Here is a 15,254-nt window from a genome sequence, read left to right on the forward strand (position 1 = left end):
GGTTCCGGGGCGTGTTCCCCGCCCACGGTCCAGGATAGGCTGGGCCTAGCTTGGGGTCCTCTCCCTCCTCCTCGCCTCCGGAGCCGCTCCACTGCCAAGGAAATTCGGTGGCGAGAGAAGCACCGGCAGCTTCCACGAAGTGAACTCCTAGCCCGGAGCGAGGATGTTCATGATCATTATTTTAAGCATCGCATTTATTTTTAGAACAATCAAAGCAGCCCCCGCTGTGCTCCCAGGGATTCTCCATCTCGGGCAATTCAGCCGCCAAACGCACGCTAGAAAGTCAGCAGGAATGCCTCCCCCCCCCACCCCCCCCGATTTTCAGCCGCCTGACTTTACTGTCACTTATTCGAGGCGGCCGGGTCCTGGGGCCCTGGGGTCCTGGCTCTCCAGGGTGCTGGCTCCCCGGGGCCGGTACCCGGGCGCAGCGTGAGGGAGCCTCCCCCGCCGCCGCCGCAGAACCCTTGGCCAAGGTAGGCGCCCTCTGCACACCCTCCGGGAGGTCACCGAGTCCCGGGGCTGGAGGCCTCAGTCCTGCGGTGTGTCCGCCGGTCAGTCGAGTTCCCCGAGCGTCGCGCTGGCCCAAGGCCCGTCCCGGACTGGGGACGGTGACCTCAGAGCCGCCCCCGCGCCCGGGGCTGCAGCCCCGCAGCCGCCGCACAGCTGCAGCCACGCAGCGCTTAGGCCTCCGGAATCGGGGAGAGGAAAGGGGGCCCGGAGCGGTGCGGGTCTGGAGAGCCCCACCGCTTGCCTGTTTCCCAACGAGGTTTGCGGCCCGGCCTGAGCAGCACAGAAAATATACGAGCGCAGTGCATTCAAATCTGGGGCTCCCATTCGAGGAAGGCTGGCGTCAAGTCGACATCTTAGGAACTTCCCAGGGTTGCGGCGGCGGGAGATGGCGGCGCGGGCGCCTCTTGCGTGGAGCCACACTGCCATCTGCTGGCCGCATCTCTGCACTGCAGCCCCGGCAGCCCGGCCTGAACTTCGTCGGCCGCCGAGGCGGGCCGGGGCGCCCCACTCCCAAAGGTGGGCGAGGGCCGGGTCCCTGGGGCGGAGGGGGCGGTGTGTGTGCGTGGAGCCCGGAATCTACGCTGCCGAGAGCGCGGTGCCCATAAAAGAGCTGTTTCCGCAGCCGCTTTATCGGTGCAGACAGAGCAAACAAATGAAAGGGCTTTGGTGGAAAATCTTAATTGGGGCTGGACAGTTGTAAACTCATTAAGGGCCGAATTCCAGACAGTTCGCAGACCCGGCCTTTATGGCACACCCTTACTGCCCATTCTTTGAAGTTCCTTCTGTCTGCAACAACAGAGGGCGTCCCAACCTGGCGGCGGGTGGGGGTGGGGGTGTAAGGGGAAGACCCATCCCTCGGGCGTCCTGGTTCCCCCTTAAAGCGTCGGAACTCAGACAACTTTCCAGAAGTCTCGGGGTGGTGGGGGGAGGGCGAGGAGAGCGAGAAAAGAAAAGGGGGGTGGGAGATGAGGTGAACCCTCTGGCCACATCTATAAGGCGCTCGGGCCTCCTCCGAAGTTGTAGCTATTCCCCCCGCAGCCCTTTACACCCCATAAACGGCAACAGCCCTCATTTGCTTTTATGGCGTTTCAGGCTCCCCGGCTGCCTAGGCCCTGCCTCTGCCAGGACTTGTGCTCCGGAGGGGAGTGTGGTACAGAACCCAGAGCCCCCCAGGTTGGCCAGCCTGACTGAAGGCCCTGAAGTGCGGGGTGCAAGCCTTCGGCCCCCTGGGAGCCCCCAAACATCTGTCCTGGCGGCCGAGTCGGGGCAGTCGGGCTCCTGTTTCCCTCCGTGGAGACTCCTCAGGAGGCAGGCCCTTCAGCACTCGGCCCTGCCCTTCCACTCGCCCCCCATTCCACCCCAAGCCAGAGGAAGGCCCCGGAGACTCAGTGGACCCGGCTTGTGGAAATTTCTGGGGGTGCCAAGATGAAAGGGTGGCCTTTTACTACTCTTGGCCAAGGATACCCGAGATCTCAGCCCAACTCCTCAGAGGCCTCTGGGCCTCCCCGCAAACGGGACAGGTCAACCCTGGGAGCTAGGCCTCGCTGCCCCTCGTTTCCTAGCCTTCCTTCGTCGCTCCTTGCTGCGCGCCCAGGCAGCCGGCGGGAGTGGGAGCGCAGCTGGCTGCCGCAGGTCCCCGCTGCAAAAGCCCGCAGGAGGTAAAATTCAGATTCTGTCCTCCTCCAACCCAGCCCAGCCCGGCCCCCATTCAGAGACTCTACCCACGCTCCCCTAATCCCAGAGGAAAAGGTGCAAAGAGCTGACCCGAAATAAATAGAAAAGAATCAATATATTTTATTTGGCAAAAAGTTAAATATCATCTCAACACAACAATTTGGTCAGTAGGCCTTGAGGTAAATATTGCAAAATATACAGTGTATGTTCAGCCCGATGGAAACCCCGGATTCATCAAGGATACAAATCTACAGTAGCCCAATGGCGGTTTCATAGTGTATAATTTATTATCAATAAAATTAACTCCATTACAATAAGCATTCATCCCCCCCCCCAATTAAAATTAAATGTAAACCATAGGTAGTAACCTTCTGCACATATGTATAGCTCCGAATTTCCTCAATGTTCATCCGGTGCAAAAACAATATTCAAGCTTGTCTGATTACTTTTTCTTTAATATGTGGATTATATATACAATGGACAAGACAGGTCTATAGAGCATGTAGAGACTAAAATGCCCACATTTCAAAAGAAGAGAAAAACCATGAATCTATGCATCCTGGAGAACACTTTCTTTCTTTTAAAATTTTATTTCACTGAGAAATCCTTACAGCTAGTTTACAGTCAAAGGTGAACAGCCTAGTCATACAGAAGACATATTCCACTACAGAGCTATACTCTATGCAACTGTTTTTCTCCCTCATCAACAACCTGAGTTGAAATTGAATTCTAAGCTTTCACAATCACAACGGGTGCATCACCCAGCACAGAAGTTTGAGTCACAAAACATAATTACCACAATAAAACACAGTGTTCAAGTATCTGGGCAGATCGCTCTGCCACACAAAGAGTAAATTAAATTAACTACACAGACTAAAAACTATACAGCCCGCCAGTCAACAGTTGTGCATTATAAAAAGGTAGTTTTTTTGTTTGTTTGTTTGAAGTCAGGAACAGGTAGATTGTTTTAAAAATATATACAAGCCAGCACACACAGCCATCAGCGCTAATGTCCCCCCACCTTTTTTCATCTTATAGAAAATGGAAAGCTTACAATACCTCCTCCATCAAAGCGGCAGGCGGAGGAGCCGGCCAGAGCAGGGTTTGCCAGGGGGAGAGGAGGCCAGGAGTTTAGAGCCGCTTTGTGCGGGGTGGTGGAGGCCTGGGGTGGAATGGGGGGGGGGGGGAAGGGATCAGGCAGTTCTTTCTCGTTCTCTCTAGCTCGCTCGCTCTCTCTTTTCTAAATGAACTCCGTTCGAATCACTCGTCTTTTGCCCGGTCCTTGTTGATTTTCTTCATTTTCATCCTGCGGTTCTGAAACCAGATCTTCACCTGCCTCTCGGTGAGGTTGAGCAGTCGGGCCACCTCGTACCTGCGGTCCCTGGTAAGGTACATGTTGAACAGAAACTCTTTCTCCAGTTCCAGCGTCTGGTGTTTGGTGTAGGGGCAGCGCTTCTTTCTCGTGGAGCGCGCATGGAGCCAATTGGCAGCAGGGTTGCCTGCGAGGGAGACAGACAAGGGGGTTCAGAACGAGGAGAAGCACCCACCTCCCCCCTCCACTGGGGGCCAGGGAGCCTCCTGGGGTCTTCGGCCAAAGCGCAGGATGCTGCGGAATTGGTTAGGGAAGGGCAGCGGAACCGTACACAATGGAACTGTGGCCGACAGACAGAGGACCGGTCACTTACAATTGCACGCAGTAAAACCTCGGCCTCCCCCTCCCTCACGAGACCCTCCTTTCTCCTCCTCTGTCCTGTGGTCCGTTTCCTCTCCTTCTTTGCACCCTCTGCACACTGTGCAAGGAGTGAAATTTGGAAATAGATCCTCTTCTGGCCAGGCACAGGGACAGCACGCTGCCCCGTGTTCCGCAACACTCATACTCTCTTCTCCCTCTCACTATCTCACACGCATACACACGGTCTCTGTGTGTAGCCTCCCTTCCCCTCCTTTCCTTCTCTCCCCAATCCTTCTTTGACCTCCCTGAAAGGCCGCGGGAGCCTCGGCAGCCCTCACCGCGCGCCCCAAGGCGCCCCAAGGGCGCGGATCACTTCTCCAGTGTATTTGAATAATCTGGCAAGGGGACCACGGTGGCCCGGTCGCCTACAGCCTCATCCTGGGCAGGATTTACGCCGCCACTGGCTGAAGGCAAGACGTGGAGGGAATCGGCCGTCTTCTCCGGGGTCTAGGCTGCGGTGGCTGCCGCCGCTCCAGGACAATCTAGCCGCACAAAAGACTCTCTGCCGAGCTGCTTTCGAAGAACGGCCCAAAGTATTGCTGTCTCGGTACCGGGCAGCCAGGGAGAGGGGCGGCTGGTCTTGGCTTGGCCGGCAGCGCCCGCCCCGCCCTCTCTCTCTCTCTCTCTCTCTCTGCCCCCGCAGCAGCCGCCTCCCCTCCCCCCTCAACCCGGTAGCCGGCTTGTCACTGCTCTCTGGAATTGGGGCCCCATCCGAGGCATCCTAAACAGCAACTTCTGGTTCCCGGCCCCTGCTCAAGAGGCTCCCGGCGGCGCAGGCGAAGGCAGGGTCAAGAGAAAGCCGAAGGGCTGGCAGATCCTGGTGGCCGGCGTGGAGGCGGCGGCCGGTCTGAAGGGAGGAGACACTTACTGGGGTCGATGGGGGGCTTGTCTCCGCCGCTCTCATTCTCAGCATTGTTTTCGGAGAAGGCGCCTTCGCTGGGCTGTTTTTCTCTATCAACTGGAGGAGAACCACAAGCATAGTCAGTCAGGGACAAAGTGTGAGTGTCAAGCGTGGGACAGTCACCCCTTCTGGCGGACAGTGGTTCAGGTTTAATGCCGTAAGGCCGGCTGGAGGGCAAGCCCGCGAAGGAGAGCGCGCCGGGCGTGGGCTCCAGCCAGGAGCGCATGTACCTGCCGTCCGGCGCCGCCGCCGCCACGGGCGCCTGGGGGTGCACGTAGGGGTGGTGGTGATGGTGGTGGTACACGGCAGCGGGCACCGCGTTGGCGCCCGCCGCGTGCACCGGGTTCCACGAGGCGCCGAACACCGCCGCCTTGGACTGGAAGCTGCACGGGCTGAAGTCGGGGTGTTCCGCCAGCGCGGTGGCCTGCCGGGGAGGCTGACCCAGGGCCCCCGGCGCGTAGCGGCCCGCGCCCAGCTCGTCCGCAGCGTCGGCGCCCAGCAGGAACGAGTCCACGTAGTAGTTGCCCAGGGCCCCGGTGGTGGCCATCGCTGTGCCCCGCGCCTGGCCGGTCGGCCCGACCCGCGGAAATTATGAAACTGCAGATTTCATGTAACAACTTGGTGGCACCAGGGGGGGGGGAAGTACAGTCACCTAATAAGTTGCCGGCGCCCGCGCCCCCATTGGCCGCGCGCGTCACGTGCCCGCCCGGCAGAACAATAACGCGTAAATCACTCCGCACGCTATTAATGGCCTGGTGTTTTGCAGTCATAATTTTTATAGCAAAAGCCATATGTTTTTATGCAAAGGGATCGCGGCGCTCCACGATCGGGTTTGTTTTAATTGTGGCCAACGAAGATTAAAAGATCAAATCTGGCCTTGCCTCCGTGCTCCCTCCCCTCCCACCGCCACCACCAGACACACACTTCTTAAGCGGACTATTTTATATCACAATTAATCACGCCATCAGCAAGGCGCGGGTCCCGCGTGCGAGTGCGGCCAGTGGAGCCCCTCACATAAAATTAGACAATAATTGAAGCCATAAAAAAGCAGCCAAATCGCATTCTCGCTCTACTGTATTTAAATCTATATTTATGATATTTCATAAGGAGTTATTGTTTCAGAAGCCACACAGGCTGGTGGAAAAGTTGGGAACGACCAACAGATTCGTTTGCTTCGCCGTGGCTCCCAGCTGTAAAAATTTACGAGGACTTGGAAAGGTTAAATTAGAGTGTTGTGCTTGGTCGGCGAGCTCCCTGTAAATAATCCCTGCAGTCCCGGGAGATGCGAGTTTACCCCGGACGGGCCGCGAAAAGTCAAATTCAACGCAGTATCCGTCCCAAACTGAGTCACCACCAACCCCTGCCCGAGTGCGCTGGGCAGCGACAGGCCCTGGAGAGGGCACTGCCTATAGTGGGGCCCTGAAATCTGCCCCCATGGGATCCCAGGACACCCGGGCAGCTAGCTCCTAGCTTCGCCCGCTGCGCCTCCAGCGAGCGCTCCACCGAGGAGCTGCCAGCTTGTCCCAGAAGCCAAGGGTTGGAGGGCCTGGTTGTGCCGCGGGTTCGGTCCCGGCCCCGCGCCCCCGCGCGCCCCCGCGCGCCCTCGCGCCCCACGAGTCCTCTGCGGGGAATCAGGAGGAGACCCAGGCGAACGCAGCGGGAGACCCAAAACTGTGCCCCGACCCCAAAGGCCCTCACGCTGAGCTCGGCAAGTTTGTCGCGTTCCCCCAACCCGAGCTTGCGGGGGGGGGGGGGGTGGGAACCGCACGAGGCAGCCTCCGTGGAGGGCGAGATCGGCTTGCGAGAAGGCAGCCCAGCCGCACAGACCGCGGGGCTCCGGGAACTGCGAGGCCCGCACGGGAGCGTGGCCTCGCCGCCCAGGATGGGTTCCTCAGGGCTCCTTCCTTCCTTCCTTTCTGGCCACTGCCCCGGGCCCCGCCTCGGTTTTCACCAGGCCGGACAGCCCGAAGCTGGGCGACCGCGGCTCAAGTCCAGGGCTAGATATTAAAGCGGGGAGGGGCACGGGGCATTGACTTTAATCCCATTCCTTAGCTTGGCCACATTGAGGAGGGCATTTCTCACCCCTCAGAGTCTTGCAGGGTTAAATTAAAAGGCCTCTGGTAGTTGGAAGAAAAAAAAAAAAACCCACCCCAAATCCGAACGGAAAGCCTCGACTCCAAAAAACGGGGTAATTAAATTCACGTGTGAACACTGTGCCTGCAAGAGTGTGTTTCTCATTAGCCCACTTCCCTAGCGGCGAGGGCGGGCGACGAGGGCGCTTCCATCTCCTTTTCTGCCTTCATGCTCCCCAGCAGTTCCAGTAATCCTCCCCCAAAGCCTGATACATCCCTACCCGGGACAGGGACCCTCGAACGCCAGGCTCTCCCCTAGACCGAGGCTGCGGAGCGCGGCGGAGACCAACCGGGTGCCCCTTTATCCGCTCTCGCCGGAAGAGGGAAGTGGCCGACACAGTGAACTCCGACGTGGCTGGTCCTGGTCGCCTCAGCCTCCTCCCCCCTAATATTTTCCTTTCCCTGTAAATTCCTCCGCCTGATCCCCACCCCCACCGCATCCCGGTGTATCCCAAATATTGGGCAGTTCGCGGGTGCCTCTGAGATTTTCATTAAGGAACATTAACCCTGGAGGAAACCTCGCTCCTAATTGCAATTGTCTGCAAGCAGGCTGGACTCGCCTCATTGCTTTTTGACTTTTTGTGCCCAGAGAAGACTCGAATTATTAGTAGTATTTTTTTTTAAATATATAGAAAGGCTGTTTAAAGAGCCTTAATCCCCAGAATAGGACAGTTACCAAGTAATTAGCAGGCGCTGAGTGTTAAGCAGTCCTTACTGGTGCCTAAAAGGGAAGAAATCTCACCAAAAAAACTAATATTACCTCTTCGTCAGTCCAGAGACTTGGGGAGAAAATATTCAGGCTTTGGAGTCAGCTTTTATTTTGGAAATGAAAGGGACTGAGTGTGTATATAAAAAAATAATAAATGGATGTAATTACAAACCGCCTCTTTTCGCCTGAGAGTTCTAAAACCTTGGCCTCTAAACAAATCCAATACTCTGGTCCGGAAAATGGCACAGAGGACTTGAGGGGAAAGCGGTGTGCTGGCCTTTCAGATAAGAGGACCGCAGGCAGAGCAATGGAAACAGTTCCAGGGCCGGCAGCCAGAGCTGGGAAGGGAAGCACACACAGCTCAGTGGGCATGAGTCTCAAGGCCCCATGAGTGTGCGTTTGGGGAGCAGGGAGGGATGAAAGTTATTTTCTGTTCCAGACCAAGAATGGTTCAACTGCCTTCCAAAGTGGACTACAACTTGGAACAAGGACTCAAGTTTGTAATCCAATGGTTGTAGCATTTAGGACACCTTTCCCCTATTATGTGAAGCTGACTGGAGCTGGAAGGGTCCCTCTCTCCAGCACCCGTTCCGCACCAAGGATGCCATTTCTAACAGAGTCTGAACCTGGGAGAAGCTACTGGCAAACAAGCAACCAGTTTTTGCCCTAGCGGGGCTCCCCTACCGCAGTTAAAGCCAGGGCTGGGACCTGCAGGCAGGCCTGGGAGAGCGGAGGAAGCTTCCAGGAGGAGTTCCCCGCATAGTCAGGCTCCACGGAGCCTGGCGTGGCCTCAGCCCAGGTCCCAGCCTCAGGTGCCCAGTGAGGCTGGCGAAGGCCTCCTTGCCCTCGGTGTGGGCACACAAAAACGCCGCGAATGCCCCCCTCATCCGGATCTCATAGGCTGTGGTTGCCGACCCGCCGAGTAAGAACGCAAGGCCGCCGCCATCCGGTCGTGATCGTAACCGAGGCCTTGTCTGTGCAGCGACACACCAGGCCCAGATCCACAGCCCTCGACAGCTGTCCCACGCGAGCCCTTCCTTGGCAGATGATTACAACCCCAACTTGAGCACGCAGAAAAAAATAAGACCACCGCCCCAGGCTCTCCCCAAGCCAGGTCTGGGTCCCTCCAGAAGGAAGATATGGGCAGACAGGAAGTGGAGATAGAAAACTGGGTGCACAGAGACCGAACATGAAAGGCAAATGAAGGGAAAGAAAGAAGGAAGGAAGAAGTAAAGGAAAGGATAAAGAAAAAGAAAAAAGAGGAAGAAAAGGAGGAAATAAAAGACAAAAGAAACGAGTCAAAGGCGACTCCTGGGAGCAGAGGGCAGCTTACACAGAGAAGGGTAAGTGACAAGGCCAGGATCCCAGCCCCTTTCTGCCCTGTCCCTCCTTCCTAGTTTGGCCTGAGTCTCTCTCAAAGGGATCTTTCCTGATCTCCTGCCCTGGATTGGAGCTGGTTGGATCCCAGCCTTGCAGGAGAATGACCTGGATGGGGGGGGGGGGGGGAGTCCCAGGATGGAAGCGGGCGCCCCTGACCTTGAATGGCGCGGGGCCCAGAATCCCTACCACGCCCCTGGCGTCCGCCTAGGAGCAGCTAACCTGACCGTACCTGCTCTGGGCCAGGTGGGGATGGGGAATGCGGCCAACAGCCTGGCAAAACGCTGAGAAGCAGGCAGGGACGAGGCTCCTACGCGGGAAAAGCCGAGGTTGCCACCGCAGGCCTGGCACGACCAGGGCCCGGATGCCCCGCCCGGCCCGGCCCCCGCGCGCACAGGTACCTGGAGACGATTTCAACTGAAGTAATGAAGGCAGTGTCGTGCTGTCGAGAGAAAGGTGGATCCCAACAACAGGAAACTACCTAAATCACCGACCAGTTCTGGTGCTGCCCGCGCGGGGCTGCCTCGCCCGCCGCCGCCGCCGCCACCGCCACCGCCGCCGCCGCCAAGGGAGAACCCTGCGATCGCGCCCGGCCCGGCCCCTTGCCAACCTGCGCCCGCGCTGCCACTGTGTGTCCCGCGCTGCCGCTAAGGCGTCGCGGAGGGAGAAGCCACCGGCCCCGGTACGGTAAATCTGGGAGGGGGGCGGGGAGGGAAGGAAGGTAAAGGAGAGAGAGGAAAATGGAAGGAGAGGGGAAAAGCGAGAAGAAAGGAGAGCGAGCAGTGTGCGTGCTGGTTCCCCAAATCTTGCTCCTCGGCGAGCCGGCGCCAGGCGGCCGCAGCCCCGGGCGACTCGAAAGCGCCTGGGACGGCACCGAGCCCGGCTCCCGGTCTGGTCGCGGCCTCCGGCGCTCGCTCCCCGCGCGGCTCGCTCTCCCCCTCTCTCCCTCCCAGCCAGCCAGCCAGCCGGGGCGCGCGCTCCCGCGCCCCCTCCCCCTGCCGTCGCGCCCCCCCCCCACCTCCCGCGAGCAGGAAACGCGTGGCCCCGCGGAGGGCGACCAGGTGGGGGAGGCCGTGCTGGGGGAGGGGGCGTGCAGCCGGCAGCAGTCCACCTAACTGCTGCCGCGGACGCTAGTGACGCGCCCTGGGCCCAGCCTGCTCCCCTGATTTCTAGGCTGGGGGTCATCTAAGACCAGGGGACCCACAAAACAACCGGCGTCTGCGAGCCTCCCTGGGGCTCCCGAAAGAAATCCTGTTTGGCTTCCTCTGTCTATGCAGCTCCTCTCTCAACTGAAACCACTGGTCCAAGACAGCCACAATCCAGATATACTAGCAAGTCATAAAACTGAACAAAAGCCGACAAACCTTACGGCACCAGGGCTATAGGGCCCAGACAAATTACGACCGTCTAGGTAATATTTAAATAGATGCCTAAAGTAATTGCAGGGGGCGCGGGCTAGTCCTCCTGTTGTAAAAGTGGTGGACGGGATAAAGTGGAAGGTGAAGATAAGAAGTCAAAAAAAGAGGTAAAATTAAAAAGCTTCATTCCACAGCTTTTATTCTTCTATAAGAACATAAACATCGTCTTTTTTTTTCCACGCACAGCAGCATTACAATATTAATTTATTCTGATTTAAGATTAGAAGTAAATAGAGCTAGAACTAACATTTATAATAACGATAGAATGCATTTGCATAAAACAAGATTGGCAATTTTTCATAATAATAGACATTTATACAGATTTGTATTTATAATTTTTCTTTTTCTGCACCTACAGGTTTGACCCTTTTATGCATGTAACTTCACAGTATAAAGGAAACCCAAACAATGTCTCCCTTCTCTAGTCTATTCCGCTTGCCCCAGCCCTCCTCGGATTCTGTGAATTTCGGAAAGGGAAAAATAAAAGAGGAAGAAGAAAAAAAGAAAATGAGAAAGAAAACTCTCCACAAGATAGGGAGAATTGTGGTGTGCTTGTCGTGTTACCAGTGGTAACAATTATTTAATAACAAAAAGCCCCCACTAAATCCACACGCATAAACAAATCTACATTAGATTATTTATCTACAGCCAGAAGGGTATGGAAATTCAGAGGTAAGTGAAATAATTTAGTCCCACAATGCAAGACCTTACACAAAGTGGAAGAGAAGTTTCCTTCTCCTGATCGTTCTTTTTTTTTTTCTTTTTTCTTTTAAAGCTGGGATATCTAACAGAGAAAGGAAAGATTAATCTTTCTGACTCTCAATTTTCTAATCAGCCAAAGCCAAGCCCTTTTGCCAGCCTGCATGTCCATGCCTGTAAGCCCTTCTCTTTGCGAAGGAAGGAAGGAAGGAAGGAAGGAAGGAAGGAAGGAAGGAAGAAAGAAGGAAGGAAAGAAAGAAAGAAGAAAGCCAGGGGCCTGTGTCCCCTGATTAAACACAGCCCAGCACTCCAGGCAGCGAGTCCGGTGGCGGCTCCTTGCACCATTGACCTCAGGCCAGACACCTCAGCGCCTACAATGGGACCTCGGCCTTCCGGGCTAGGTTTGCCCGCCCCCGCAGGAAACCAGCTCCACCGGGAGGACAGGAGCCATTTCCAGCAGAGGAACCCCAAGATAGCAAAGCAGCCCAGTCACCACTCAACACTTTAGGATAATATTTATCTCTATAGAAATTTAGCACGATATGGCTTTTTCCCCCAGAACACAAGTAAACCAGCACCAAGCAAACAGACAAAGAAACAAAAAGTCAGAACAAACCAGCCCTGCACAGATGTAACGGCCAGCGAGATGGCGAGTGTGGGAGGGAGGGATGGGGCTCCAGCACAGGTGCGAGTTCCCGGCAGAGGCCGAAGACAGAGGGAGGAGACCGGCTCTCTGGCAGCGAAAACAAAAAAACAAAAAAAATGGCATTGCCTGGAGCTTCATCAGGAAAAATTAAAATTGGCTGTGAGCTCCCGGATCCGATTTTCTCGGTTCATTTTCTTCAGTTTCATCCTGCGGTTCTGAAACCAGATTTTAACTTGTCTGTCCGTGAGGTGGACGCTGCGGCTGATCTCTAGGCGCCGCTCTCGAGTAAGGTACATGTTGAACAGAAACTCCTTCTCCAGCTCCAGCGTCTGGTGCTTGGTGTAAGGGCAGCGCTTCTTCCTGCCGCTCTTTGCAGTGAGCCAGTTGGCTGCGTTTTCGCCTTTGGAATTGCCTAGCATTTAAGAGAATAAGGAAGGGAAGGTTAAATAGGGGCCACCCTAGGCTGTGCGTAGGGGTGAACCTGGGACTTCTCTGCCATAAGAGGGATGCCCTAAGTCACACAGAGAGAGTTTTGCACAACCACCACCCTCCTTTAGCTTGCTCAGAAAGAGCAATTCCTCCAAAGGGCTTGTGCAAAGATGGAGAGGGCCTCCAATCTACACCAACTCGCCCAATTTACATTTTCCTCCACTTTTTTCCAAACACCTGCTTTAGCACAAAGCTGTCTGGAGCTAGCCTACGGAAAGAACGGCCTGGGAGGGCAGGCTGTATATCTTGAACTTAACACCTTTCTTTGCTTCTCGCCCCAAGGCAGACAAGCATTTCCTGCAGCCCCCAGTCTGGGGGCATGGGTGCTTACTTGGAAGGGAGGTGAGGAGCGGGGCTTGGGTCCCATTCCTGTACCCTGATTGCCTAAGGCCTAATGAGGAGAGGAGCTAGGACGTAGTTGGGACACGGGGAAGGCACGAAAAACGGATTCGGGGTCAAGGGCCGTCCCTCACGTCTTTCCAGGAGCCAGAGACATGCAGTCTGGGCGACTCCGAGTTCCAGGGGAAGCGAAATGGCCCCTCTCTGCCTCTCAGCTCAGGGGCCCGGCGTCCGGGCCGGATTTGCCTTTTCTTCTCCCCGCAAGGAGGATTCCCGCCCCTCCAGCAACTTTGAAAAAAGCATGGGGGATCGTAAACTCGAACTTCGCCGGTTAATGGGCTTATTTATTGGTGCTGGCGGCTGCTTATTTTGGATGCCTTACAAACATCCGCGCTATCTGCGGGCGAGCCACTTTCCTCCCTCCCCCTCCCCCCGCGTGGGCCGCGCCTCGAGGCTGGGCCCAGACCACGGTTTGGGGTGCTCGGGGCCACGGAGAAGGGCATGCACAAGAGGGGGGCTGCTCGTCCGTGCCCTCGACCCCAACTGGGGTGAGCTGAGGCCAGCGCGGAGGACGTCTCGGTGTGCGGCGCTAAGCAGGACATGAATTTTTACTGCGTCCCCACGCCCAAATATTAAAAAGCAAGTTCACAAGGTCAGCCTGCCTGCAGCTTGGGCCAAGGCCCGCCGGCTGCTGCGCGGACTCCTGGCTCTCCGCTCCTTCCCTTCTCTGGGTCTGCCTGTCTGCCCGCCTGCCTGCGGCCCTTCAGCGCGCCCTGCTTACCCAGGGAGTCCTTCTCGGGCGAGGCTTTGCTGCTCTCGGAAGGGGCTGGGGAGAGCTCCTCTGCGGCCGAGGACGACGCGTGCGCCTCCTCGTCGCCCTGGGAGCCCCCGCCGCCGCCACCGCAAGTCAGCGTGGGGGGCGGCGGTGAATCGAGGGCTCGCTCTTTCCGGGCTGCATCCGCTGAGCCGGAGGCGAGTGCGGGTGGCGGGTCGAAGCCGCGCCCGGGGGGCTGAGCGGGGAACGGGCCGGCCCCGAGCTGCTGCGCGCCGCCACCGCTGCCGTAACCCTTGGCCGTGCCATAGGCCTGGGAGAGGCGGAAGTAGCCGGGCACTGGCACCCCGCTGGAGGTGCTCAGGGCGCAGCCGTCGGGCGGCGGGCCCCGCGGGAAGGGGGCCAGCTCGGCCGCGGCGGTGGAGCCTTTGGGGCATTTGTCCGCCGAGTCGTAGAGACAGTAGGAGCTCTCCTCTTTGATGTTCTGCGCGAAAGAGCACGAGGTGGCCTGCGGCGGGGGTTGGGGTGGTTGCGGCGGGGGCGGTGGCTGCTGCTGGGGCGGCGGCGGCGGCGGCGGCCCCTCGGGCGGCTCCATCCGGCACGACCGGGGCGCGTCCAGCCACAGGTCTATAGGCGCGGGCGCGTAGCCGTGCGCCCCGGGACCCAGGCCCCCGCTGCCGCCGCCGCCGCCGCCGGGCGACGCCGCCTCATTGCGCTTGCCTCCCAGAGCCGGGAAGAGCCCGCAGCTCTGCAGCCCGTAGGGCAGGTCGGCGGCCGGCGGCAGGTAGACCCCGCCGTGGGCGTAGTAGCCGCCGCCGCCACCGCCCCCCGCGCCGCTGCCACCGCCGCCGGCCTCGCCTCTGCCCGAGCTGATGAGCGAGTCGACCAAAAAAGAGTTCGCGGCGGGGCTCTCCGAGCATGACATTGTTGTGGGATAATTTGGCGAAGGGAGCAGATAGCCCTTTCTGGCTGACATTTCTTGTGCAAAACATGCTGAATACGATTAGCAATCCCCCCGCACCGCGGCGGGTGCCCGCAGCCAATCCTGAGCCAGAGTTTCCGCGCGACCACTCCCAGTTTGGTTTCGTAGGCGCGGGGCCGCTCTCCGAGGGCGCCCTCTGAGCCCACGATTGATATAAATATGTAATCTGTATTGATGGGCCGGGAGACGCACACCCAATACCTCAGCCCAAAGGCCAGGAGCTGTGGGGGCTGCCCCAACGTGCTAGTGGGGGGCCTGGCCCCTGGGCTAGCCCCGCCCACGCTCGGACGCGAGCTCTCCTGCGGGGTCTCTTTGAAGGGCCCTTGGGCCCCCGCGCAGTTAACAAGTGGGGTGTTTATGGTGCGCACCCTGGCCCGCCTTGGGTGCTCCCCATTCTCGTTTCGGAATCAGCCACTAGCCCTCCAGGCACTCTAACCATTAAGGGGGCCTGTCGGGGCCTCAGGCTCTTCCCATTCAGCTCGGGACCTGGAGCTGTCTCCCAAAAGTGGAGGACCTGGCCCTAAGGCCACCAAGACCCTTAGAGTGTCCGAGGTCCAGCGCGCATTGGAAGCTGGCTATTGCCACTTTTTCCTTGCACCCCGCACAGAATTTCCCCACAAAATGTAATGCCCTGGCTTCTCAGCCCCTCTACACTCCTCTGCCAGTCGTTGATCCCGTTAGGATCTTTGCTTCTGGTGTGCTCACCTGGCTTGCTTTCTCTGCAGCTCCTGTCGGTGGACCCTGGTGAGCTGAACCGAGCTGGGGGGGTGGTGGGGGTGGGGGTGGAGGTGGTGAAAGCAACTGGTAACCTTGGCTGAAAGACTCTCCTACCCCTATTCGGAGGTCAGAGCCAGATCCAGGCATCCCACAGCCC

The 15,254-nt window shown here is 57.8% G+C and overlaps 2 protein-coding genes and 1 long non-coding RNA gene across 5 annotated transcripts; 1 reads left to right on the plus strand and 2 right to left on the minus strand.

Moving 5' to 3' along the window:
* Positions 1 to 2,287: 2,287 nt before the first annotated feature.
* On the minus strand, positions 2,288 to 7,996 carry HOXA9 (homeobox A9). Of its 2 annotated transcripts, XM_041727569.1 has the most exons (3): positions 5,052 to 7,996; positions 4,785 to 4,874; positions 2,288 to 3,683 (listed from the first exon to the last, which is right to left on the minus strand). In XM_041727569.1, the coding sequence occupies exons 1-3, from the start codon at positions 5,362 to 5,364 to the stop codon at positions 3,445 to 3,447; spliced, it is 642 nt and encodes a 213-aa protein (XP_041583503.1). In that variant the 5' UTR covers positions 5,365 to 7,996; the 3' UTR covers positions 2,288 to 3,444. The 2 variants fall into 2 exon arrangements, with proteins under 2 accessions (XP_041583503.1, XP_041583501.1); XM_041727567.1 differs by having other exon boundaries at positions 4,785 to 7,996.
* A 1,018-nt stretch (positions 7,997 to 9,014) lies between these two features.
* LOC121474612 lies at positions 9,015 to 11,370 on the plus strand. Of its 2 annotated transcripts, XR_005983432.1 has the most exons (4): positions 9,015 to 9,717; positions 10,313 to 10,446; positions 10,812 to 11,125; positions 11,229 to 11,370. It is a non-coding gene; the product is annotated as an uncharacterized LOC121474612 (long non-coding RNA). The 2 variants fall into 2 exon arrangements; XR_005983433.1 differs by lacking the exon at positions 10,313 to 10,446 and having other exon boundaries at positions 9,021 to 9,717.
* On the minus strand, positions 10,576 to 14,581 carry HOXA10 (homeobox A10). The gene is made up of 2 exons (XM_041727555.1): positions 13,408 to 14,581; positions 10,576 to 12,210 (listed from the first exon to the last, which is right to left on the minus strand). Exons 1-2 carry the CDS (start codon positions 14,372 to 14,374, stop codon positions 11,936 to 11,938), a joined length of 1,242 nt encoding a protein of 413 aa, XP_041583489.1. The 5' UTR covers positions 14,375 to 14,581; the 3' UTR covers positions 10,576 to 11,935.
* Between the last annotated feature and the right edge of the window lie 673 nt (positions 14,582 to 15,254).

Source organism: Vulpes lagopus, chromosome 13 (assembly GCF_018345385.1).
Source record: "Vulpes lagopus strain Blue_001 chromosome 13, ASM1834538v1, whole genome shotgun sequence".
Lineage (NCBI taxonomy): Eukaryota > Metazoa > Chordata > Mammalia > Carnivora > Canidae > Vulpes > Vulpes lagopus.

Coding starts and splice junctions, on each gene's coding strand:
- HOXA9 (XM_041727567.1), bottom strand. CDS start 5,364: ATGGCCACCACCGGGGCCCTGGGCAACTACTACGTGGACTCGTTCCTG. Junction 3,684..4,784: donor CAAGCCCCCCATCGACCCCA/GTAAGTGTCTCC, acceptor TCTCCCTCGCAG/GCAACCCTGCTGCCAATTGG.
- HOXA10 (XM_041727555.1), bottom strand. CDS start 14,374: ATGTCAGCCAGAAAGGGCTATCTGCTCCCTTCGCCAAATTATCCCACA. Junction 12,211..13,407: donor GCCCGAGAAGGACTCCCTGG/GTAAGCAGGGCG, acceptor CTTAAATGCTAG/GCAATTCCAAAGGCGAAAAC.